The sequence below is a fragment of the Betta splendens genome, chromosome 1 (assembly GCF_900634795.4).
Source record: "Betta splendens chromosome 1, fBetSpl5.4, whole genome shotgun sequence".
In the NCBI taxonomy this organism is placed as follows: domain Eukaryota; kingdom Metazoa; phylum Chordata; class Actinopteri; order Anabantiformes; family Osphronemidae; genus Betta; species Betta splendens.
The window spans coordinates 20,675,780-20,700,597 of record NC_040881.3 but is presented as its reverse complement, the minus strand read 5'-3'; the positions used below and the strand labels follow the sequence as shown (position 1 = coordinate 20,700,597).

The window sequence follows — 24,818 nt, the reverse complement described above, 5'->3', positions numbered from 1 at the left end:
AAATTAAACATTGCACAGAAACAGTGGAAAGTTTATGACAGTTTAAAGTTCTGGTGCATCTGAGCCAGAACTTGTGTCCAAATGAAGAGTTTTCTCTTTTTATTAGTTCACATTCCAGGTTTCCGATCCAACTCTCCTGGGCTAATGGGAGAGTCCATGAAATGAGTCTTGGTAGAGAAATTAGGAGACAAGTCTTGGTCTGGTTAGTGATAAGGCAGAGGAGGACCCTGGTCAGATTGAGGTTGTGTCACCTAAAAGTATCCATGGTCTTTTGATGTTGGACTTAGTTAGTGTCTTATTTATGTTAACCTCACAGTTGTGTTGTGATAGGAAACAGTGTCCTGTGGAATAGTGCTGCTGTATTGTTGCTACAACTGCATAAGAACTTAATGCTGTATACAGCATCTATTTTTTTTAACAATGTATTTGAACCTGAAGAATAAATAATACATCCATAATCCATTACTGCCTGGATTAGTCAATTATTGATGATTATATAATTCTTAATATATTTGCTTCCCATTTCCTTCCTCTTACTTTTTCTACAATTTTCTGTATTCTAGGAGTTTTACAGTGGCTTGCATCCTTAATGTTACACTACCGCCACTCACCCTATTTTCTGTCCTTTGTGTCCTCCTACCTATCTCAGTTTCATGTAACTTCTTATCAGTGCATTAAGACAGCTCCCTGAGCATCTAGTTTCCAACACATTCCTTAACCGCACATCTTTCAACCTGACTTAACGCTCTTCCTCCTCTGGTATTTTTGAATAAATTGAACTACTACAGCAAGTGTGACTGTACAATAACAATACAATAGCACATTTGGCCTTTTGTCGTTTTAAAGCATTAAACCGATCATTTGAAGTTTTTGGTCTGAATTATGGGACACTAAAGCCCATCCATCCATCTTCTACTGCTTGTTCCCATGCTGGGTTGCGGGGGGTGTTAAAGCCTATGCCAGCTGTCTTTGGGCGGGAGGCGGGGTACACCCTGGACAGGTTGCCAATCGAAGGGCAACACATAGTGGAATGTGGGGCATTGTGGAACGGGGGGCGAGCTCTGTTACATTATAGATTCTTGCCACCAGCACAAGCTTTGTGTGATCTAAGATGAAGTATGAACCTAAATCTACTCACATTTTCTCATCACAGTCTCTCTTGTAGAGTAGTAAGGGAATTGCAATGCAGTACAGTTAGTACCACTCTTTTGATCTGATTTTGTTATGGTACAGAGCAGTTATATAGATAAACTTTATTCATCTTACAGTGGGGAAATTAAACTACTGTAGCAGCTACAGTTAGAGAGTTGAGCAGATCCATCCCATACTGAAGGGCATGGTCATGTTCATTACAACCAGAAAACGTTTGTGCATCTATTTTCTGTGAGTAATATTACATAGTCAGTAAAAAATTAGTATAGTAAAAACTACTATGATCACTTGTTTTAGTTGTAAAGTAACTGAAAGTTACACACCAAATCTAAGATCTGGTAGATTCTTCTAACTCTAGACGTATAATGCTTGGTTCACAATTAGGAAAGAATGGGACAAATGGTTACAGAAAGGTTAGCAGTTTTCTAATTGTTATGGCTTTTGTGGGAAATGATGTGTATCTGGGTTCAGAAGATATATGGGGATAGTGTTTGTGTGGTGTTGGGAGGAAGGATGGTTGCTGTGCCTACTAACTAAGAATTAAGGAATGAGGATTTACCACCACCTAGTGGTTTTGTTGTTCCGTGGCCCAATGGAATGAACATCCTAAGGTAAAGAAGCTACATGACAATGGAAAGTGTTTACCTTTTAACAACAATTTTCTATAAAATTCTATTAGATATGTAAGATGTTTGTAAAGTGCCTTAAGAAGCACCAAATAGAGTATCTAAGGATTACAATCCAGAACAAAGAAGGGCGGGAGGTCAGAAAAGGAGACAACATGTTTGTTTTTTAAACAACAACAATATTTTTTTCTTATTAATGAGACTGAGTGTGGGCAGAGGAATAAGGGGTTTACAAATGAGAACCAAATCCCGTGAAGAGGAAAGAAAAGGATTTGCCGGGCGTTTTTGTATGAACACCCAAGATGGTGACGCCTACAACAGCACATAACTTTATTTCTAGTTCCGCTCATGAACACTGCAACAGCTTTGCGCACATCGGGAAAAACAAGACAACACGTGTGAAGGGCATGGTGGTTGAAGCAAATTAATTTTAGCTTGTGTGAAGAGATTCGCAGTTTTTTGGTGACGTTTTCATTGTAATAGTGTTTTATCTAAATGTGACTTAAAACGTTCGCTTTAAATAGACAAGGAAGCGGTTAGTTCGTTCCCGGTGAGTAAACCAGCGGTCCAGGAGTTTTTCGCGGCACGCACTGGGTCGCTTGGAAAACAAACAGGTAAAGTTGTGATAACTGCCATGTACATATATTTGGTGCGGGGGCGTTTTCATTGTGAGAAAGTCGAGCTTGAAGTAAAAAAATGCTCGCACCCCAGTATGTCGGGAGTATGTATGGCTGGTGCCAGTAACTGACTCCATTGAATAACTAGAAAACACGCGTGGTTGTTTTTTAAAAATTAAGTTAAGGTGGAAACTGCAAACACACCCAAGGAGCATAAACAATTAGATTATCTCAGTAACGTTTGATGCAGACATGTAATCTCATACGCTTGAGAGAACATGAGTTGAACAAACAGCAACAACACTTTCTTTAGCCAACATGGCCATGATCACTCAAAGGATGCTAACAAAGGATTTACACACTAGGGTTGTTTAAAAGGGACTGGTATGAAAACTGTGATTCTGATTTTTCGATTGGTTACAATCGGTTTAGGTTTTTTTATTTTCATACAGTAAGGTTGATTAAGTTTGAACCTTAAACACTTGCTCAAACACATTTCTGCTGCTTTTCGAATTAATCCTGATCAGAGCTACTTGTTATTGATGTGACATTTGCAGCTCTGTGGGCAAAAGGCAATGGTTTGGTGCTTCAGCAAGTGATCCTTTCGATTAAAAGATACAATATTACCAATGTCTGTCAAACTAGAACATTCTTAAGTTAATTGTGATGTTTGCATTGCTGTCAAACACCCCAGTTTGATAAAAGACTTAAGATGTTTTCAGGACAAACATATTTTTGTTTGATTTCAGAAAACATTTCGAGGTACCCGAGGAGGAGGAAATGGAGGTGACTGTAGCAACACAACTAGAAAGTCTCATTGTAACTGTTGACAGTTCAGACTTGTCATCAAACACACAACGGGAGTCAACAGCAGCAGCACTTTCTTTAGACAGCAAGGATGAAGAAGAGATGGAGGTTAATGCGAAGACAAAGCAGAAAGAGCTCGGTGAAACTACCGATGATGTGGCCTCATCATGTAGTAAACAAGCAGATGCTGGCGAAGCAGCATCTCTAGCCCACGTGTGTAGGACAGAGGACTGTGATCATAACGAGCTGAAAGATGCTGACAGGTACGGTATCTACATACACACACCACAGTTAAAAGGTAAGAGGCCATAACAGCGCCTGATGCTCTGCTCGGGAGGTTTCATGTGCAATATTTGTAGCTGCTTTTGCATATGCACTAATTATAGACAGTACGATTATTGAACAATACATTATATATGTTGTTTGTGTTTTGTGCTTCAAAGCCCATCAATGTTAAAACCACTCCTGTCTAAAAGGACTTCATGTTGAAAGTATTTATTATTCTTTTAGTTCTTCAAGTTTTTGTTGTAGTTGATTGTGAGTATTGTGGTCTAATCAAAAAGTTACATCTGCTGAAGAAGTTCAGACCAGTTTTCTCAGCCTAAGGGTTAGACTTAGTACTGTCAGTCAAAGTGACATCCCCAGTGTGGAAGCATTGTGTTGAGCTGTCACAGTCATGTTTTAGTCAACAACTACTCACCCTATGCAACCTTATCCTCCGACCAGGGACCCATTATCCCCAGTAAGCTGCTAACTTCCCTCTCTGCCACTCAAAGAATTGCCTTTGTGCTATATTCCAGAAAGGATCTGCAGATGACCAACCTTGAAGAGAAAGATTTTACTGGAACAACACAAACAGAAAGTGCAGCTGGACCCATCTGTGACTATGCAGACACACTTTTAAGTACACAGACGCCTCCTGAGGTTGGTTTATACGGTGTGTGCCGGACAGACGACTTTGATAGTTATGACTCAGAGGAGTCTGACAGGTATTTATGTTTTCAGGCTCATTTTAATCCAAACAGTTTATTTGAAACACCTGATTCTCTTTTTATTGTTCTCTTAGTGACAGCTCTTCCTCATCCTCATCCTCTAGTCCTTCAGCCCCTGTGGTTGATGATGATGATGACGTGGGTTTGAACCAATCAGCTCCCATAAAAACCAGAGATGAAGTCCTGCTTGAGGTCAGTCTGTAGATGTTTTGTATCATTCAAAACTAATAAAACACGATGCAGCAATATTTGACAAAACTAAACAAGTTTTGTGACGCTTGCTAGTTTAAACATTGTGTAGTGCATAAAGCTACCTAAAGGAACAACAAATGATCCTAAGTGGCATCAGGTCAGTGTCTTAGGGTAAGAGTGGGAGCAAATACTACAGCATCTGAACAACGATTTTTTTTATTAGAATATTTTTTTGACTGTCAAATAATGAAATAATTCAGGTATTATAAAAATTCAGAAAAAGTCTCTTGCCCTGATGCTGCATTGGATTGGATTTTTTTTTTCTTCATTGCTTGTCATTAGTGAAGTCATGCTTTTGAGTAGGAGCTGCCAGCAGTAGAGGAGGTGGCTGTGTCACTACCAGAGGATGCAGAACTTGAGCCTGTTGGAACGGTGTCCAGTATTCTACAGCAGCTCGGTACGATTTTAATCTTTCTCTGAGGCATTTCCGCACTTAAGCAAATGCTGTATGTTTTAGTTTAGGTCTCTAACAGCCCTTTGTGTTTCTGCAGTTGTCATCCAGTCTCTGAAAGACACACCCGCACTTACCGACGAAAGCATCATATTTACTTCTGACAGGCTGGCTGTGGGCAAGGTAGGAGAGTCAGCACCTGCTTGACTGTGTGATACGCTCTATAGGCTCGTCATCTCTCTCGTCATTAGGACTCTGCAATCCTTATTTACAAAAATAAATTGCAGGTTACCTTAAATCAGTGTTAGTCAAATAGTGGGGCAAGGAGCAATGCCAGGAGGGGCAGGTGTGACCCCGGGGAACTTTTTTGCCACAGGTAGTTTTTAGCACTGAACAATATACAGCACAGAGCAGGACATATGAAATGCAAATAACAAACCACAGAACCACGTATTTAACAGGGATAAAAAGAAAGTCGTAGACAGAAGGCAATAATGAGACAAACGTGAGTCTCTCGAAAGTTTAGACAAGGTTAAGTTAGGACTAACTGTATACATGATTGGCTTCACTGTGACTACAGTGGGAGACAAGGAAAGATGAGTATGCTAACTGTCTAACAGTGTTGGATTTTACCAAATTCTGAGAGGGGGAGTGTGAAATGCTTACTTCTTCCTGGGGGGGGTCACAGAAAATAATTGAGAAGCACTGCCGTAAATAAACATTGGGGCACATATCTGTGTTTTTGTAATGGAATAGAACTTTTGTCATTGTTTCAAGGTGCACATCAAGGTCCCCACTGCATGTCTGGGGAAGAAAAACAGTTTAAATCAGATTGTTTTTCTGAACGACAGTAATACTGTTGTTTGTATTCCGCAGGTGTTCGAGGTGTTTGGCCCTGTGTCCAGTCCACTCTACATTTTACGTTTTAACTCTGCAGAGCAGATAAGCAGCAAAGGGCTGATGGAGGGACTTACTCTTTATTATGCACCGGCCATCAGAGAGTACACAGGATACATTCTAACACAACAGCTCAAACTGTAAGGACACAAACTGTGTCCTTAAACTGTGCTCGTCTCTATGGAGTTGTAGTGTTTAGCAAGTAGTATAGTGTTTAACTATACAACAGTACTACTTTGAAGTTCTTCCCTGGTTTGCATTTTTTAAGTCTAAGCTTTTTGGAAAGTTGATCTTTTAGTTTGTGCCTTCTGTGTTGAAATCCATTTGTGTTTTAATGAAAATGCTCTTTTTTAAGTTTAAAGGGATCTGATGCGTCCTGGAAGAATGACCAAGAACCACCAGAGGAGGTAAAGTACAGACGGAACATTTTCATCTTGGTGACATGCAAGTTTGTTGATTAATGTCTTTTCCACTAATGAGGTTGTGCAGATTTTCTTTGTATCTGCTCACAAAATATATACTGTATCTCTGTTTATTTGGTTTTGTCCTTTTGCGCTGTGGTGTCTGAAGCGTGAAGCACCAGCTTTAATATGGGTTTCTGTTTTGTTGTTCAGAGACTGGTGGGTTTGTTTTAAACATCACCTGTGTCTGTTTCTCTCTCCAGGCTTTAGACTATAGTGATGATGAGAAAGAACATGAAGCAAAGAGGAGAGTGAAGAACAAAAGGATGAGGGATAATAACAGTGCAGGTACTGCTACATGTCTGAACACACCTTCCCAACGGTCCATTCAGCTGATCGCTTTATGCGTCCTTATGTTCTTTCAGACAATCCTAACAAAGATTACCAGCAGCAGCAGAAACCAAGGCAGCTTGATTTCAAAGGCTTCCTATCAAGACGTCCCAGGTCTCCATTCAGGCAACAGCATCTAAGGAGCAGGCAGCCGCCGTTCCAGCCATCAACACCACCCCCCAGGCACACGGAAATGCCTCCCATGTACCTCCCAGCTCCCTGCCCTTACCCTCCTCCACCTGCTATCCACTACCCCCCACCTGGGTTCCCTCTCTGTCCTCCTCCTCCCTTCTTCAATCCATCGTTGTCCTCTCCTTTCTGGCCACCAAACTCCATCCTGTTTTCAGACTTCCCTCCTCCCCCGCCACCTCCACCTCAGTGATTTAGTTCCTTACATTGTGAGATTATTTTTTGGTGTCATGTTCAATATATAGCAGATTGAAAACTAAAGACAAACTGCTGCTACGAGCTGATGATTCTTGATGTCACTGATGCCAAGCAGTGACTATGTAAAATCTGAGAAACAAATAAAAAGCAGAGGCTGGTTTTGGTCTTATTATATAAAAATACATTGATTTCATTATTGCATTTTATTTCCTCAATGGTTCATTTCAAACATTACAGCACAGGGTTTTTTTAGACTTGCTATTATAGTGTAAATTGTACAGATCCAGCTCTAATAAATAAACCAGTGTCTACATTCTCTAAATAAATGTCACTGTCTTCGAACTGTCTACAAATCACAGAAAATAGATCTGATCAGAGCAAGTACTGTGAACTTTGAATAGAATTTTGTGGGTCTTACCTGCAGAGCTTCTAACACCATGAACACTCATGGAGGCAGAGGATTAACAAAACCCAAGACACACCAAGCTTGTCAAAGCTGGACAAACAAATCGGTTAAATGCTGAGCTCTAAGACAACTATGACAAATACGTAACCCTGATGTGATACGACCTAATGTTGGTCGTGATGCAAAGGAACAACAGACAACAGAGATGGTGGGTCACATGTTCCAGTTGCTCTGAATCTTACATTTTCCAAACTGGACAGTTTTATTTTACCCCCTAATTATTTCGAATTATAATAATACAATATTTTTTGTTTCATGATTGATCACATTTTTCATAAACTAAAAATTGAAAAGTAGGTGGCAGTACGATTTGGAATTGTTTAGTTTTCTTGATCAATACTGATAGCTTGAAGTTGTACAAAGCAAGCTAACTTCATGCTCATTACAAACACTGGTGGTTTGTCTATGTGATGCTGGGGTGGATGGTGACCTGTTCAGGATCCAACACAACCACCACAACCCTGTTTATGATGTGAAGGTGAGTGGCTAATTTTTTATGAGTGACAGCATAAATGTAAGTTCAAGATCTTTTTGTTATCGTATGAAGCTTGTTTAACATTCAACAGTATTTCACTGATCAGGAGGGCTGGCTTTCATCTGGGGATGGAGCTGGATCCCCTATATGCTGTAGCTGAGAGGACGATTGCTGGTCGGTGCCGGAGACCATCAGCCTGTACAATTCCTCCTGTCTTTGTAAGGGTTGATCTTCATCCGTGCATTATCATGTATAATGAAACTTTAGCTAGTAAATTAGATGTGAGTGTGTGTAGATGTGTTATCATTTTTATTTTAAATCTCCCTGCCTTCTTGTGTGTACCTCTGTGACAGCAATCAAAGTGTGCAAAATAAGTTTCCTCTTAATAAAGTTTTCTGAATCTTGAAACACAAACCTCAATGTGTGCTGCACATCTCCATGTTAACCAGCACATCAACACAAACACTGATATTGCATCACATTTCTAACTTTGCATAAACACACAGATCATTTCAACATCTGACCAAACCAAAGACAAATATTTTCATATCAGCTCCACATAGAGAACACACACAAACACTGATACTCAGACGGAGGGAGCAGTCAGTGCCCAATGTGTGCAGCCTTGACCTTCTTATTTGTGGGAGGTCTAATATTTGTGTGTGTGTGTGTGTGTGTGTGTGTGTGTGTGTGTGTGTGTGTGTGTGTGTGTGTGTGTGTGTGTGTGTGTGTGTGTGTGTGTGAGAGAGAGAGAGAGAGAGTGTGTGTGTGTGTGTGTGTGTGTGTGTGCGTGCGTGCGTGCGTGCGTGCGTGCGTGTGTGTGTGTGTAGAAATATAGTAGCTCAACAGGTTCAGTATTGGACAGATGACATGCTTGGTAGCAGAAACCAGAAGAGGAACCCTCATGGAACCCTCATGGAAGGACAAACCCCTAAACGGTAGATAGAAGAAGTGGCAAGTATCAACAAATATGGGGCAGGCCCTGAGTACCAGATGGTAGGTGGTATGGTAGACTGGGAACTACCGACAGGACCCCAGGTGCAGGCTGTGCAAAGATACCTCTGAAACAATTCAGCACAAGATGCTAGCAGGCAGGACATAAAATGGCATAACCAAGTGGCTGGCATAGTGTACAGAAACATCTGTGCTGTGTACAGGCTGGAAGTCCCAAATTCCAAATGGGACACACCTCCAAAGGTGGTTGAGAATGACACAGCTAAGATCCTGTGGGACTTCCAGATACAGACCGACAAGCTGGTAATGGCCAACCAACCAGACATAGTAGTGGTGGACAAATAGGAGAACAAGGCTGTAGTGATAGATGTATATGTGTATATATGTATATACGAGTGTTCAAAAGTATATACATATATAGAGACTCGTATATACGACTCTTCAAAAGTTCAGACAAGGGAACTTGAGTTTGGGAGTGAGTAAAAAGTACCGTAGCGGAGTACATGTGTGTGACTGACAGAGACAGCTGCTGTTCGGGCTCGAGCGACAAAAGTAAAACCTGGAGTGGAGTTCGAAAAAACATCTCTCCGACTCCCCCTCTGTCACGTCTCTGATAGAGCTCATTAAATTGTTTTGTGTTTTGCTTGGTTCAGAAAATAAAATACATTTCAGCATTAGGAATTCAGCATCTTATCCAAAGTGCTTCTAGACCCACACTGGACTGTGACTGTCATTCGACTTATGTCTCTACCCACACAACCAATATCCTGACCAGGTCACGGATACTGTGGTCTGGACGCAGTTTTCCCCAGTTGACAACAGAGGTCAGCAGAAAGTATCCCCAGCCCGTCCCATTCGCCTTTGAGAGGACGTATGGGGTCTTAGGCTTTTATTTTGAAGGTTGGTTTTGAGAGTTTTGCGCCTTAACGTGGTTAATTACCGGGACTGCTCATCTGTTTCCATAAAAGGGGGCTCACATTCTTACAGAAGTGTGTGGAGAGAGAGAGCGAGAAAGAGCGAGAGAGAGCGAGAGAGAGCGCGCACATGAATGCGCGTTATCAGCGGCAGACGCAGAGGGAAGCGCACACACAAGGGAGGGTTTTTTAAATCGTCCACGGACCACTTGGCTTCTCGGACCTAATAAACATGCACCTCCTGGGTATCTCTCTCCTGCTCACATACCTTCTCTACACCACCATCGCCAGCGACTACTATGATTACTACGAGCAGTCTACAGACGAGCCGGTAAGTTGGAGACTGACTTTAACTGGTTCGCTGTTAGCACCAATCTCATGCGCTTTATTGTTTCACTTGACCGAGCGCCCTAAGACCAGGCATACTTTTCATGTATGTATGTTAACGTTTCATGTTAAACTCTGTTCCTGATGGAGCAGATGTTGTATGAATATTTTTGTTTTGTTGTTGGTTTCTAAAGCCAGTGGCCACAGGTGAACGTGAAGTGCGTTGTAGACCCTGTGGATCCACCTGCTGACGTGACCTGACGTACTTGATGGTACTGATGATAAGGGTCTGTAGGAGGACAGGCTGGCCCGCATGGAGCCATTAGACTTTAAATTCATATATTATATTCTTTACTTTGAAAGGGATAAGCACGGGTTTTCCAAACGATTGTCAGTTCACCCGTGAGTGAATAAGTAACTTTAGCCATTTATATTAGACCACTGTAATAATTGTTCATTTTAGTAAAGTTCGGAACAAGAACCTTTTGAGACAGATCTGCAAATCAATGTAATTGTTATACTTTTCTGAAAGGCTATTTGATGTATAAAAAGTATAAACTAAGTATAAATATATTCTGGTAATCAAATTGTATACAATTTGATGTATAAAAAGTATAAAGAAAGTATAAACATATTCTGGTGACCAAAACCATTCCCAGAAATGTGTCTGACCCTACCAACATAATATGTCTGTTCACATAGATAATGCATCAAGTCCCCTGACACCCAAAAACAGTGACCATGTCCTTTAGGGAGTGAACTAACTAGTCAAACCAAACCTCTCTCATCGTCACTAGTGATGCTTTGACCGTAAGCAGAGACAATAAAATGTTTTATGTGTCACATTTGTAAAACATGTATTATTTTACACAAAGAATTTTTTAATTAAAAACCATTCAAGTTGTTGTCAAATTGTCAAGTGCAACAATTACTGATACTTTGATGAAACCTACATACTGATTCTTTAAAGCTGTGCCAACAGATTTGAATGAACGAGAAAAAGTAAGGAGTGAGAGAGGCCAGTGGATATGTTCCAAGGGGGAGGATTAGCCAGAGAAAAGGGCCCATGAATGCAATGTTACATGGGTCAAATGTGTGTGTGTGTGTGTGTGTGTGTGTGTGTGTGTGTGTGTGTGTGTGTGTGTGTGTGTGTGTGTGTGTGTGTGTGTGTGTGTGGCCTCTACAGCTCTGTGCAGGGTGGGGGTGAAGCAGCAGCAGCCAGTCATGATCACAGCATACTCTTAATTGGGATGATAAGCTCCTGTCTTCAAACCTTTAAATCCTCCAAGTTGACCTCAGGAATTCAAACAGCTGATTTCGACTAACATGTCAAACAGATGCCGTCTGTCTGCTCGAGACCTGCTTTCTACCTGAAAACCAGTCGTTTAATGTGTTGGATCTTCTTAGTGTTCAGATGGTGTATGTATTTACCCAGGTGTGTGTCCGTCTTTTGGTTCTTCATCTGTCTGCTCCACTTTGTTGTTTGCTAGTTGTACTGCTTTAGCTGTGCTTTGTGTTTCTTTGTTTCTATTGTTTGTTTTAGTTCTTAAATTCTTGGTTTCCTGCAGAGTAGTGATGTAATAGTTTTTTCTCCATGTCCAAGTTCAATAGATTTAAACATTTTATGCGTAGACATGTACTTGTCAAAAAACAGACCCTTTAAAACTAATGATTTCATTTTCTGTATCTGAATATGTTTCCTGTCCTATTTTAAAGGTTTGGTTGTTGTGAGCTGTAATAGTGAGTGACAGTGGATGTGATGACATGTCAGCACCTACTTCATGTCTCTGAGGCTCAGTTTGGTTCATTATGGTAAACATGGATCAGAATAGAACATTATCAGAACTGGTGTTGCTCATCTGCTGGGCCAGGACTGAAAGGAAGCAAAGCTGCACTGGTGACCTGTCCCGGTGAACCCGCTTGTTTGAACGCTGTGACAGGCAATGGCTGTTCTGTTCACTAACACGTGCTCTGGCCTGTACAGGTTCATTCATGATGCAAAAACCTGCTCTGCTGTGCTGCTGTGTGCATGTTCCCATCCCAACAGCTGCAGATTGAAAGTAGGTGGGTGAAACCACTCCCATGTGCGTTACCCACCGAACATTAGGACCCATACACTGGACTCTGAATCGTGCCTCTGCATTTTGTCTGCATGAGCTGTCCACACTCTTTGCCCCTGCTAAACAGGCTTGTTGCAGCAAAACCATAACATAACATAACATAACATAACATAACATAACATAACATAACATAACATAACATAACATAACATAACATAACATAACATAACATAACATAACATAACATAAAAAAATTATTTAAATTATTTAATTAAATAAACTTTGATATTTGAATGGTTTCTGTAGCTGAAAGTATGCGGGACTAGTTGGATGCAGAAAAAATGTACAGAAAAAACAAAGCAACTAGATAAAGCATTTCCAGAGGAAAATGCACAGTGAATGTTTCCATGCTGAATGTATTAGTGATAAATTGCTGAAGGTAGCTGAAACATTTAAAACATAGCTGAAAAGAGCAAAAGCATGTAAAGCATAGATGAATGTACCTAAAGAGAATTTTGAGTTATTTAAACAGAACTGAATATTTGCAAAATAGATACAGAGATGGAGAAATGGAGAAAGCATCTGCAAGTATTTGCTAAACAGTAAAACAGTCTCATTTAATTATTCACAATTAACCAGTCAGAAGCAAAACATAGTGCCATTGAAGATAGAGATTTGGATTGGTGCTTTATTGTGAAAGGAACTTGAGGACATGTGTGTCCTAAATTGCTAAAAGAAAGCTCATTAAGTAATCTAAAACCAGAAAAACGGGCTACTTAGGCTAAAGATTTACATTGGTGCTTCTAGTTTGAAAGGATTGGGAAAGGGGTGGGCAATTGCTAAAGTGTAAAATAGTCTCATTCATTAGCAGTCATTAACCAGTCAGAGGCATAAATATTACCAATAAAGTGTCAGGTTTGCTTAGCGAGGGCGGCACGGTGGTGCGGTGGGTAGCACCGTCGCCTCACAGCAAGAAGGTTCTGGGTTCTGGTGCCTTTCTGTGTGGAGTTTGCACGTTCTCCCCGTGTTTGCATGGGTTCTCTCTGGGTTCTCCGGCTTCCTCCCACAGTCCAAAGACGTGCATTGTTGATTGGCCTCTCTCCATTGCCCGTAGGTGTGAGTGTGTGTGTGAATGGTTGTATGTCTCTGTGTTGCCCCGCGATGGACTGGCAGGGTGTACCCTGCCTCTCACCCATAGCCAGCTGGGTTAGGCTCCAGCACCCCCATGACCCCGCATATGGGAATAAGCGGCTTGGAAAATGGATGGATGGGTTTGCTTAGCGATCGGACCCACATGCACAGTGTAGACACTATAGTAAGTTTGCAGAACAGTCTTTATTCCATAATCGTAGTCAGAGACAGTCCGGGTCATACCACAGGAGATCTCAACAGGCAAGGGTTCGTTAACAGATAGACACGGTAAAGGTACAGGTAAGGAGCAGGCTTTCTCAGGGCCAGACGGTCGACGTTACCCAATGAAGATACAGGCAAGGGGCAGGCAGGAGTCAGGAGTCAGGTTCCGAAACACGATCAAGGACACGGTAGACAATTCGAGAATGCTGGAAAGTGGTGACAAACACGCGACAATCTGGCGTCTGACTGCTGAATGAGGTGGTGACTAAATACTGGTGGTGATTACTAATTATTGTCAGGTGTGCATGATGAAGACCGGTGATGACATGAAAACAGCTGTGGTGTGAATGGAGCAGTAAACAGGAACAGAACTAAAACATGACATAAAGGTATAAATTGTATTAAAGGTGAATTAAGTTGGTGCTTTCATTTTGAAAGGATATTAAAGAAGCATATGCAAGTAATTGCTAAACAGTAAAATAGTCTCATTAACTACTCATAATAAAACCATAATAAACCAGTTAAAAGCAGAAATATTCCCATTTGTAGCTAAAGATCTGGATTGGTGCTTTTATTTTGAAATGACATAGAGCAAGTTTATGCAGGTAATTGCTAAACAGCAAAATACTCTCATTAACTGCACATAATAAACCAGTTAAAGATAGCTAAAAATCTGGATTGGTGCTTTTATTATACTTTATATAGGATTTGGAGGTGGGGTGTGTGCTTAATAGCTTAACTGTAAAATAGTCTCATTACCTAGTCACAATTATAAATTCAAAAGCAAAAATAGTGCTTTTAAAGCTAAAGATTTGGATTGGTGCTTTTATTTTGAAAGGTTTGAAAGGATTCAGAGGATTTGTCTGATTAATTACTAAACATTCAAACAGTGTAATGAACTAATCAGTAATTTGCATAGAGCTGCTACACTGAGCATCAGGAGTTTGACCTGTCAATCAAATTATTATTATTTGTGAAACATGGGGTTTGCAGTTCAAATCCAGTTGATCTTCCCGATGTTTGTCTTATCTTAATAGATATTATCTTGTCTTTTACTAGATATTTCACATAACCAATAACTGATGAAATAGTATATATAACTATAACAATAATAATAATAACATGCAAATTGAATGTAATTGAATTACATAAAGTTTAGGTTTTAGTCATTTGACAGGCAGTGACAGGCTGTGGGAGTGTGAATGGGAGGTGGAGTGGAGGGATGACTGAGGGTCAAAGGGTTAGAATGCACCATGATCTGAGAAGCTGAGAGTCTCAAATGACCGCTTTTATCAGCCATCATTGGCACTGCATATGAGGAACAAGCTTGTGACTATTGGTATGAAACATATAACAGTTATTGTTCATAATATTTAATATTAGTCCAGGTGTTTGCTCATGGAACAACGTGATCCACTGGGACCACACATTTACATTATATTCATGAGATGTGAGGTCAGTGGTTTGACTACTGGTTCCTGAAGCCCTGGATGAGGTGCTTCTTGCTCTGTTCTGTTCTCACGCACTGGAACAGAATGTTTTCTCTCTGTCTACACTCACTACAGACACGTCAGAGTGCAGCTATGAGCGTCCATTTTTTTACCAAACATTACAGGAATGTGACGTTTATATTGTTTATTTTTATGTGAACTCATAGCAGCCTCTTGTCTTAAGGTGTATGAAGAGGTTTTTAGAGCAAGTTCTACTAATCAGTGGCTATTTCTTTGGGAATAAGCATTATTATTACTGCTTTCATGTCCTGAAGGGAACATGGATGTAGAAAAAAAGAAAGACATCAGTTGTAATACATATTTGACAGGGAAAGGTGTGGGTAGAAAAGGGTAAACAACATTCAGGACTTCCCGCAGAACAAGCGAGTTTCAGGTCTGCTGCCTGCCAGCGTGTGCGGTAACCACCAGTTCACATTCATCTTATCTTTTCTGGCTCACTTTAATCTGATCTACACGCTTGTGTCTGGGTGTGAAGCATCATGGTCCATGGGATGAGAACATCTTCGCTTCATCCTTCATCCTGCTAAGGCCATGTGCTGCCCTGAAGATTTCTGATTTCTGTTGTCAGAGGAATAATTATTAGGTGAAGGACACTGGTCCTGGAGACCCCAGATGGCGCCTACATGCTTCATGTAATGTTGTGTTTTTCTCTCTTTGATGTATGTGAGTGTGTGACAGGTCTTTTTCATGTCTGCTGCATCGGATTCTTTTACCATCTGTGCTTGAGTGGTATTTAGCTTTGCTTTGAATGTTCCATCAAAACTCACCGTCTGCTTAGACATGGTCCCCATCAGGAGCTAGTTACGGCATGTCAGGTTGAGCTGCATGTGTTTGTGCTTTTATCTAAATAGACTGAGTTGTCTGAAATGAGTCATGTTGAGGTACATGTGAGTGAGGTAGTGGGGTATGCACAGGGATAAAACACTAACCATAGCCTCAGACTACCTCATCCCAGCCGCTTTCCACTCAGCCACAAACTGCCCCAATGCACACTGGAGGTCCTGGCCTGATGAAGCCAACAGGACAACGCCCTGCCAAAGTCCAACATGCACCGGGAACAGGTCTTACTGTCGGCAATGCGAACCAAGTTCCTGCTCCGGTTTACAGACTGGACAGCCCTTGGACCCCATACTCCTGGAGTACCCCCCACAGAATGCCAGAGGGGATGCAATTGAATGCTTTCTCCAAGTCTACAAAACACATGTGGACTGGTTTGGCAAACTCCCACAAACCCTCACCTAGTGAGGGTGTAGAGCTGGTCAAGCGTTTCACAACCAGGTTGAAAACCACAAAAAGGCACACTATGAGCTGAATTCTCCTCTCCAGTACCCTGGAATACTGAAACAAATTAGCAATTTAGCATTACTGAGTTTACTGTGTGTTAATTAGTCTGATGGTGACAGTGTTCTCATTTCAATACATGAAGAACAGGAAAGAGGAGTATAGTGACAAAGCTGGGCCTCAGTCATAAGGCTGCACAGTGTCTGGATTTTTATTCAAAATGACTCTATTTTCAGTTGCTTGGTTCCTTGAAGCTGTTGTGAAAAAGAAAAGACTGTTCTTGTGAAAACACCACCCAGACACAAGGAGAAACACAATGAATGAGGGGAAACAGAGGCAGGATACACACGAACGCACACACACGCATGCAGTGTGTGTGCGTGTGTGTGTGTGTGCAAGCTTGCAGCAAACAATCCCACTGTTCCTTTCTGCACAATACCATATATTTCATTGGTCTGAAGGACAGGAAGTGAGATAACATTCATATACGCTGCACATGCAACTAACAGAGATAAAGAATTAGATTGTGACCGAGCAGCTCTAAAACATCCTCTGACCAATAACATACTCCTATTCACGTGGTTCTCTAAATGTGATATAGAGACAGTATCATCGTGTATAAAGTCCTGCTATGTCATATGGCGGAGTCAAGCCGAGGCAATTTTATCAACAGATGCCTGTTTGGTTTCTTTCATTACAGCATTCTCATAATCTGGCAACTTCAGCATTAGACCAGTTGTTGGCCCCCTCTCCCTCAGCCCTGTGACTTTTGAATAGAGTCAGAGTATTAAGTTTAAAATTATTTTGTACATTAGTTCGTATTTTTTATGTAATTTTAAATGTGATCAGGTATGTAAATTCTCAGGTGTAATGCAAAGAACTACTGGACCAGTATCTCACAGCCCTGAGGTCCAGGAGCAACAATCACGTTAACCTGGCAAAATAAATATTTTAATCGGGTATTATTTTGTAAAATTATATTTTACATTGTTTAATGTGCTATTTACAAGTTAATGCTGAGGTGATGTGTAGGTGTGTTGGACAGAAGCAATTTGACTTGTGATGGTTGGAACTTTTAAAGAGGCACTGGTGAGATGGAAGCATCTCCTGTGTACAAGTAAGTACTTTCTTGTTTCATTTAATGGGTCATTGTGCATTTTGTTTTGCTTGTTTATAAAAAGTACCTTGAGGATATGATAGTTACATTAAGCTAGTCAGCTGTGCTAAAGTTAATATATGGCTTGGAGGTCTTTGCATGTGGGCTGTGCTTGAATTCCGAGCCTGCTCGTTTTTTTCTTTCTCGGAGGATAAAATACAAACTAACATTATCATAAATGCAGGTAAAACATAAGTATATTAACTCGATGTTGCTGATTTAAAGTCAGACTCGGATGCTCTGCAAAAGCATGAGAAATAGATCCCATTTACCTAAGAATTATTTAAATGTAAAACTGCCTAAACAATGTAATATTGATTCTGTGTAGTTGACAGCTTGACTTCCAGTCTGGGAACTTTTGTGTTGCAGTTTGTACCTCTGTAAATGACCACCATGCATATTTTGCAACCGGTCACTCAGCGGCGGCGCAGCGTGGGCGTGGCTGCTGGACACGAGCGTCTGCACACCTAGGCACACATATGGACGCTGCACACACAGAAGTATGCTGTATTTAAAACTCTTATAGAAGTTATTATTTAAGTTTTTGTTCAACGTTTGTTTAGCAACTGATTGGTCGCCTATTAATGATTGGTAAAACGTCTGTTTTCATCTCAGGGAACGGTTGTGTGATCTGCTAGTAATTAGCTATGGTAAGGAACAATTGTACCCTTGGTAAGCGCAGCATATCGGTTACCGTTTAGTGTACTGTGATAAGTATTTTAACACTCTTATTTGGGTGCTAAACTAGGCATTGCCATGTTATTTTGCTTTGGATTATACCTATGTTTTGGGGGTTATTATGTTGAACTCTTTATTATACTGCTTAGCTTTTTATCCTGTCTGTACTTGCTGTCACTGTCCACAGGGCCGACTAAAGCACTGTCAGGTGTCATGCTGCAGAAAAAAATACTTTACTTTGGATCAGGTGGGCCTCAGTGGGAACTATACTTAATAATGATAGTTAACCCAAGATGGTGCTGCAGATGGCAGCCTAGACTTTCGGCTCTCCAGTACTCCAGTAAGTTTTGCGGTGATCCTTCTCTGAGGCGCAGAGGCTCTCTATCGGATCTTCAGGAAGCGTAGACGAGGGAAGCGTGCGGGTGCGCTCATTACACTAAGACAGCGGGGCTCACACACACTGCTCCCGTCAATACACGTGGCTAACATGTGCTCCCTGCTAATAAGATGAATGAGCTCCTCCTCCTCAACACAAATAACAAGGACCTAACAGATCCGTTGCCCTGTGCTTCACTGAAACCTGGCTCAACAACATCCCTGACACAGCGCTTCACCTTCCCGTCTTCGAGCTGCTCCACTTGGACCACATCATGGAGCTTTTCGGGAAACACAGGGAGGCGAGACCTGCTTCTATATTAACGAAAGTTGGTGTACAAATGTCACAGTGTTGAAGAAGTTCTGCAGTCCTCATGTGGAATGTTTCTTTGTTAACTGCCATCCCTTTTATTCGCCGCGGAAGTCTGCTTCGTTTGTTCTGGTCAGCGTTTACATCCCACCTCAAACAGAACCTGGCTGACCACATAATGGACATGGACATGGACATAACTGACGTGGATGGAAACACCCAGACTCACTGATCATTATCATGGGCGACTTTAATAAAGTAAACCTGAGCCAGGAACTCCCCAGATACGGGGAGTGTGAAGTGCCCCACCAGAGACATGAACACACTTGACGACTGCTACACTGTAATAATGGACGCCTACCGCTCTGTCCCTCGTGCAGCACTGGGCCTCTCTGACCACTGTCTGCTTTACCTCATCCCAACATACAGGCAGAAATCTAAAACCTGTAAACCTGTGGTAAGGAAGGTGAAAAGGTGGACGGAGGAGTCCAAACGGAAGCTTTGATGTCCGCAGTGAGAGACATCCACAAGCTCACTGACACTGTGACATCTTACGTCAGTTTTTGTAAGGACATGTGTGTACAGTCGAAAACTGTACGCACATACAACAACTACAACAACAAACCATGTTTTTTACCAGACATAAGAAAACTGCGCCAGGCCAAAGAAGAATCCTACAGAAGTGTTGACTGGTTCCTGTACGGACAGGCCAGAAATAGGCTGACAAAGGAAGTGAAGACAGCCAAAAAAAAAGATATGGCGAAAGGCTGCCAAACAGCCTATCAACAAACAACCCTGTGTCGGTCTGGAGAGGCTGGCATCACATCACCAGCTACAGGAAACCGTCTCAACACCCTGAGGCCAGCAAACCTCCTGGATACACAATAGGCTAACTCACACCACCCCAACAATCACATCCTCCCGTCACGAGACCCCCTGCCGGCACTGAGAATCTGTGAAGGAGATGTCTGCCGACTCCTTCAAAGGCCGGAAGGCAGAAAGCCCCCATGGACCTGACGGCGTTTCCCCCACCTGCTTCAGAGTCTGTGCTGACCAACTGGCACTGATCCTCACTGAGATCTTCAACCGGTCTCTGCAGCTGTCTACAGTGCCCAACTGCTTCAGACAGTCCACCACCGTGCACCTCCCTGAGGAGTTCACCATCACCAGCCTGAATGACTACAAACCTGTCGCCCTGACGTCCGTGGTCATGAAGACTTTTGAGAGGCTGGTGGAGGCATCTAAAAGACATCACAGACCCCCTGCTGGACCCCCTGCAACTCACATACAGAAAAAACAAGTCAGCTGATGGTGCAGTAAACCTGGGACTGCACCACATCCTGCAGCACCTGGATCTCCCTGACACACCCAGCTCGCCGTCCCCAACCCCATTTGCCAGTGGATCAGGAGCTTCCCGACCGAAAGGGGCCAGCAGATGAGGCTGGGCAGCATCACATCCTGGCACCCGCACCAACAGCACCACAGGGGTGTGTCTTCTCCCCACTGCTTCTCTCCCTCTATACCAACGACTGCATCTGAGGGAACCCGTGAAACTCATGAAGTATGCAGACGAAATGATCGTCATTAGGCTGATCCAGGACGGTGATGAGTCTGCAATCAGACGGGATTGTGGAGCAGCTGGTTTAGTGGTTCAGTCAGAACCAGCTGGAGCTCAACACTCTCAAGACTGTGGAGATGACAGTGGACTTCAGGAAGAACCGCCTGCCCCCCCCCCCCCCTCTGTATATAGTTTCTCCCACTATACTGTATATAGAGCCATGGTTAATCACTTTTCCTTTTTTTTTCTCGTGTTTCTCAAATTCCTGACAGATTCATTAGGTACAGTTTTTCATGTCACTATTATTAAGTCATTATCATTAATAGTACTTGGTCATTTGTATTTGTTTCATAATATAAGTCTTTTTGATCATTTGTATGCTGGAGGAGTGATGCCACTCAACACATCTTAAAGATCCATGTGTCCATATTAGGGCTGCAACAATGAATCAATGAATCGATAATAATGGATTACTGAAATTTATCAATAATGATTTGCCACCATCGATTAGTCCATCGATTAGTTGGGCTGCTCATTTTATGGTGCAACGCGACAGCAACATAATGCAGCCACTGGCGAAATACCAGAGAAAGGCCACACAGGAGAATGTAAGAATGAAACATTGGTGTCCCAAATGTAGTAGTGGTACAAAATGCTGTACATCCATCATGTGAAGACTCTCCATTAGGTGCTGCTGTGTTAAAAGTTATCTTATTACTTAATCTCTTTTGCCGTAAGCGTCAGCTGGCTGCGTAATTATTTGTTCGCTACATAGTGATGAACGGCGCCACCACAGAACAGCGCAACTTAAATGGTGCAGACACTAAATGAAACAGAAGCATTAAAATATGACAACATGGTTTTTAGTGGTTGTCACCGTTACCTTAGAGCCAGAAGGAGCCCAGGAGTCTCTGTTCTCTGACTGGAGCTGCTGCAGATCTTCACGTTCATTTCCTTCATTTTTTTGATGAGGTGATAGTGAGGACAGCCACAGCTTCGATCTGGTAGAGGACTGCTTCCGCTCAAAGTCTTCCAGATAGTGATGAGAACAAGGATCACCACATCTCCCTGGTCATCTGTCTACAGCTGTACCTGTCCTGCTGCAGAAACAAATCTCCAACATAACCAAATTTACCACCTACCCAGGACATGGTCTGTTAACCCTACTTCCATCAAGCATTTAATCTGCAAGGCCTTGCAAAAGCTTCTGTCCTCAAACACCCAGAATTCACTCAGTAACCTATACATTGCACATTGGAGTGTGAAGATAACAGTTTGTTCCAGCTATGGACAATAAAGTTGGGTTTAACTATTACATATTTCACTGAACTTGAGGGGAAAACACTTTTATTCAGGAAATCATAGTATTACTTTTACTTTTACTTTCTACTTCCGCCTCTTGAGGAGTGCAGACGTGTTTTCTCTCTGCTCCCACTCTGCTTTTGCTTGCAGTGTCCTTGTCCTGTCTTTTCTGAGCACCCTGATCTCCTATTCTGGAATAACATTTTTGAACATGGAGCTAATCAACTGGTCACTCAGTGCATTGGACAAAATGTTTTCACAAAGGAAAGAATCTCCAGGAGAACCACTCTGTCCCTTGGGGACTTTTGCCTCCGGCTACGTGCGGGACGCGTGGGATTCCTGGTGCCCCGTGTGTCTGGAGCCTCTGTCCATCGAGGATGCAGAGGATCTATTCATATTTTGGACTTTGATAACAGGGCTACTCCTTATGGCTTTGGTGGTGCCCTGCTTTATCGGAAGATTGGAAAGATTGGAAGATCTGCGGCCGGCTTATTGGCGTGTCCACCGGCCGTGGAGCTATAAACGCCGATGGGGGCCATGGTTACCCGGCTGACGGAATTACACCAGAGGTTGGCCCGGATTGAAGGACTGACAATTAACATCTCAGCTCGTTCGTATGATTTGCATCAGAGGATGACCCAAATGGAGGGACTGATTGGTAATGTCTCAGCTCGTTCGGATGCCCGGATTGCAGGACTGACTAATAAGATCTCAGCCCGTTCGGAAGAAGACAAGAGACAGACGGATAACATCTGCAGCCAGACTGAACACTTGGTTACTATGGTGACAGCCTTGTCTGACAGGCTTGAGGAGATGTCACGGGTGACCCATGGTCCCACAAGAGGCGATGAAGCCCTGAGTTCTGACCGATTGGAGTTTTGATCTAGACAAATTAGTCATGGATTGTTAAAATTTATTAGAATTGGCTGTGTATTCTGTCCCTTCTCCCTCATCCCTCCCTTCCCGGGTCCAATCTAGCTCACCAGCTGTCCCTTATCTATCCTCTTCCCCTGTTGTGACTACCTTCAAGGACAACTGTTGGACTGACTTGTAAACATCGTGGTTGGCCTCGGTCATACTTCTATAAACAACACTTCACTACACTGATGCAGATACACCCCCCCTCCCAACCTTACAGTCTCACTGTCTGCTCTCTGACCTTATCTATCTGTCCTGATGAACCCAAGAAAAAATTCCAGCAAGGTTTCCACTTGTACTGTGTGCCACTGTTTGTGCGTGTGTTTTATTGTTTGTACTGCAATTGCTTCCACTGTCGGACTAGCGCCAGTCAAGCTGGCTGCTGATGGGAATTTCCCCGCTGTGGGACTAATAAAGGCATTCTATTCTATTTTATTCTATTCTATTCTATTCTATTAAATTACATGTTTTTCTCTTTCTGATATGGTAAGCTATAAAGGTGAACCGACCATAAGAAAAAAGTATGTGTAAATAGAAATTAAAAAGTCAATTGTTTAAAAAAGATTACTGCACACACAACAAACATATTTCTACTTAAATGGTAAAGGAGTTATTCCACAGGTGGTCTAAATCCAGCATACAGTGAGTGTTTTATCCATCAGGAAACTGCCTTGATCTACAATCCAAGCATGAAGAGATGGCAACTCAGATTCTTTACCCCAGGAATCCCCAGCACCAGCTCACTAGCCTCTGTAGACTAGATACCTGTATAACAACTTTAGATACAGAGACATATTACTGTCAGGTTTATCAAGAATGATAAAAAAATACTAAAAAAAACATAACTAAAAGCAAAACAAAATACGTTTGTTGTGACTCGGCTCCACGCCACCAGGGGCAGCTCTCTTGCTCCGTCCAGGTTTTTGTTCACTGATTGTGTTAGGTACTGTTGTTTGCATGTTTGGTGTTCTTAGTATGGTTTATTTAGTTTCCTGCTCGGCAGTGATCTTCAGTTGACCAGTGAGTACTTCTGTTAGTTTTGTGCTATTTAGATTTTGAGCTTAGGTACAGTTTGCATGTTTTGTGTTTTAGGATGGTCATTTAGTTTCCTGCTCTGCAGTGATCTTTAGTTTACCTGTGATTATATATGTTAGTTTGCATGGTTTATTTCTGGCCTATCCTGCATACGCAGCGTCCTTAGTTCGTGTTGTCCTCAGTCTGTATGTTTTATTTATTAAATCATTTATTGTCAGTCCTGTCTGTGGGTCGTGCATTTGGGTCCTCCCTCCCAGTTCAGTTTGTAGGCCGTTGAAGCCTGTTTCCCCGCTCAGGGAGCGTGTTGTAGAATACTGTTCAGGTCCAGTTTGACCCTTGCTTGTAACAACGTTAGGTCAATATGTAATTTGAACCAATGCTTTATTTGTTTTCAGGTATGCCATGCAGTGATTGCTCTGAATATTAATGCACATTTTTTTAATAAAAGTATGTCAGAGCAGAAGCACAAGCAAGAAAAACAGTGTAAACAGTGTATTTATAATATTTCAGCTATGCTCTCAAACTTGTATTTATTTGTTTAATGTAAGCTAAAGCAGTGTTTTCTATTAACAAGAGTTTTTCAGGTAAGTCGTGTTATGAATATTTAACCTGCATAGGCCATTTAGCATAAGCGTTAGCATTAGCAACTGTTAGTCGCTTTGCATTTTACACAAATCAAATAAATTGAAGTAGAAGCAACATTACCGTTGAGACACATCTTGCATCAGCCAAAATGTGGTGACTTCAACAGCCTCCTCTTCAGCTTCAGGGTCAGATTCGGGATTGTAGATGTATGGTTGTACTACGCTACCGGACCAGCTGGCCATTGTCGTGCCGTGATTCCTGCAGTGGGTCGTCTTCTTCTATGGAGGATTGTGTTGGATTGCATCCTCAATGTTGGACTACTGTCACCTATTGTATCCTAACCTATTGTATCGGTGCTTGGTTGGCTGACTGACGGTAAGCGTATCGCGTCACTTCTGGTTACTGAGGTTTGCTGCCGCTGTGTGTGTACAGCGTTACTCTCCGCTCTTTTCTAAATATTATCGTTTTATATCTGATAGCGACTGCTAAAAGTTGCAAAACAAGCTTGTAACACTCAAGCATCTTTTCCTTTCATTAAACGTCCTGCTAATTTACACTGTTATTTAAGTATTTTCTCCGCTAGGGTAGCTCCTAGCTTACTTTCCTGCTATGGCTTCCCCCTTTTCCTCTCCCTCTCGCTCTGTTCGT

The 24,818-nt window shown here is 42.0% G+C and overlaps 2 protein-coding genes across 10 annotated transcripts in view; both read left to right on the top strand.

Moving 5' to 3' along the window:
• Positions 1-1,624: 1,624 nt before the first annotated feature.
• Positions 1,625-7,094, top strand: naf1 (nuclear assembly factor 1 homolog (S. cerevisiae)). 5 transcript variants are annotated; one of them, XM_029158401.3, is made up of 11 exons: positions 1,971-2,392; positions 3,145-3,181; positions 3,285-3,465; positions 4,003-4,191; positions 4,269-4,386; positions 4,750-4,843; positions 4,938-5,020; positions 5,714-5,874; positions 6,090-6,141; positions 6,399-6,483; positions 6,561-7,094. In XM_029158401.3, exons 3-11 carry the CDS (start codon positions 3,305-3,307, stop codon positions 6,905-6,907), a joined length of 1,290 nt encoding a protein of 429 aa, XP_029014234.1. In that variant the 5' UTR covers positions 1,971-2,392; positions 3,145-3,181; positions 3,285-3,304; the 3' UTR covers positions 6,908-7,094. The 5 variants fall into 5 exon arrangements, with proteins under 5 accessions (XP_029014220.1, XP_029014211.1, XP_029014234.1 ...); XM_029158387.3 differs by lacking the exon at positions 1,971-2,392 and adding an exon at positions 1,625-1,763 and having other exon boundaries at positions 3,145-3,465; positions 4,299-4,386; XM_029158378.3 differs by lacking the exon at positions 1,971-2,392 and adding an exon at positions 1,630-1,763 and having other exon boundaries at positions 3,145-3,465.
• Positions 7,095-8,768: 1,674 nt separating this feature from the next.
• Positions 8,769-24,818, top strand: part of LOC114857071 (vascular endothelial growth factor C-like) — a 53,185-nt gene continuing 37,135 nt past the window's right edge. For 2 of the 5 annotated variants that reach the window (XM_029153186.2, XM_029153177.2), the window contains exons 1-3: positions 8,798-10,052; positions 11,235-17,370; positions 17,779-17,909. In XM_029153186.2, coding sequence (XP_029009019.1) covers positions 17,316-17,370; positions 17,779-17,909 — 186 coding nt within the window. In that variant the 5' untranslated portion in view covers positions 8,798-10,052; positions 11,235-17,315. The other 3 variants (XM_055512016.1, XM_029153224.2, XM_029153195.3) reach the window with 3 other exon arrangements.

Excerpts from the sequence above, each read along its gene's own strand:
- naf1 (XM_029158378.3), top strand. Across the intron at positions 3,466-4,002 it reads GAGCTGAAAGATGCTGACAG|AAAGGATCTGCAGATGACCA; the intron begins GTACGGTATCTA and ends GCTATATTCCAG. Across the intron at positions 4,844-4,937 it reads CAGTATTCTACAGCAGCTCG|TTGTCATCCAGTCTCTGAAA; the intron begins GTACGATTTTAA and ends GTGTTTCTGCAG.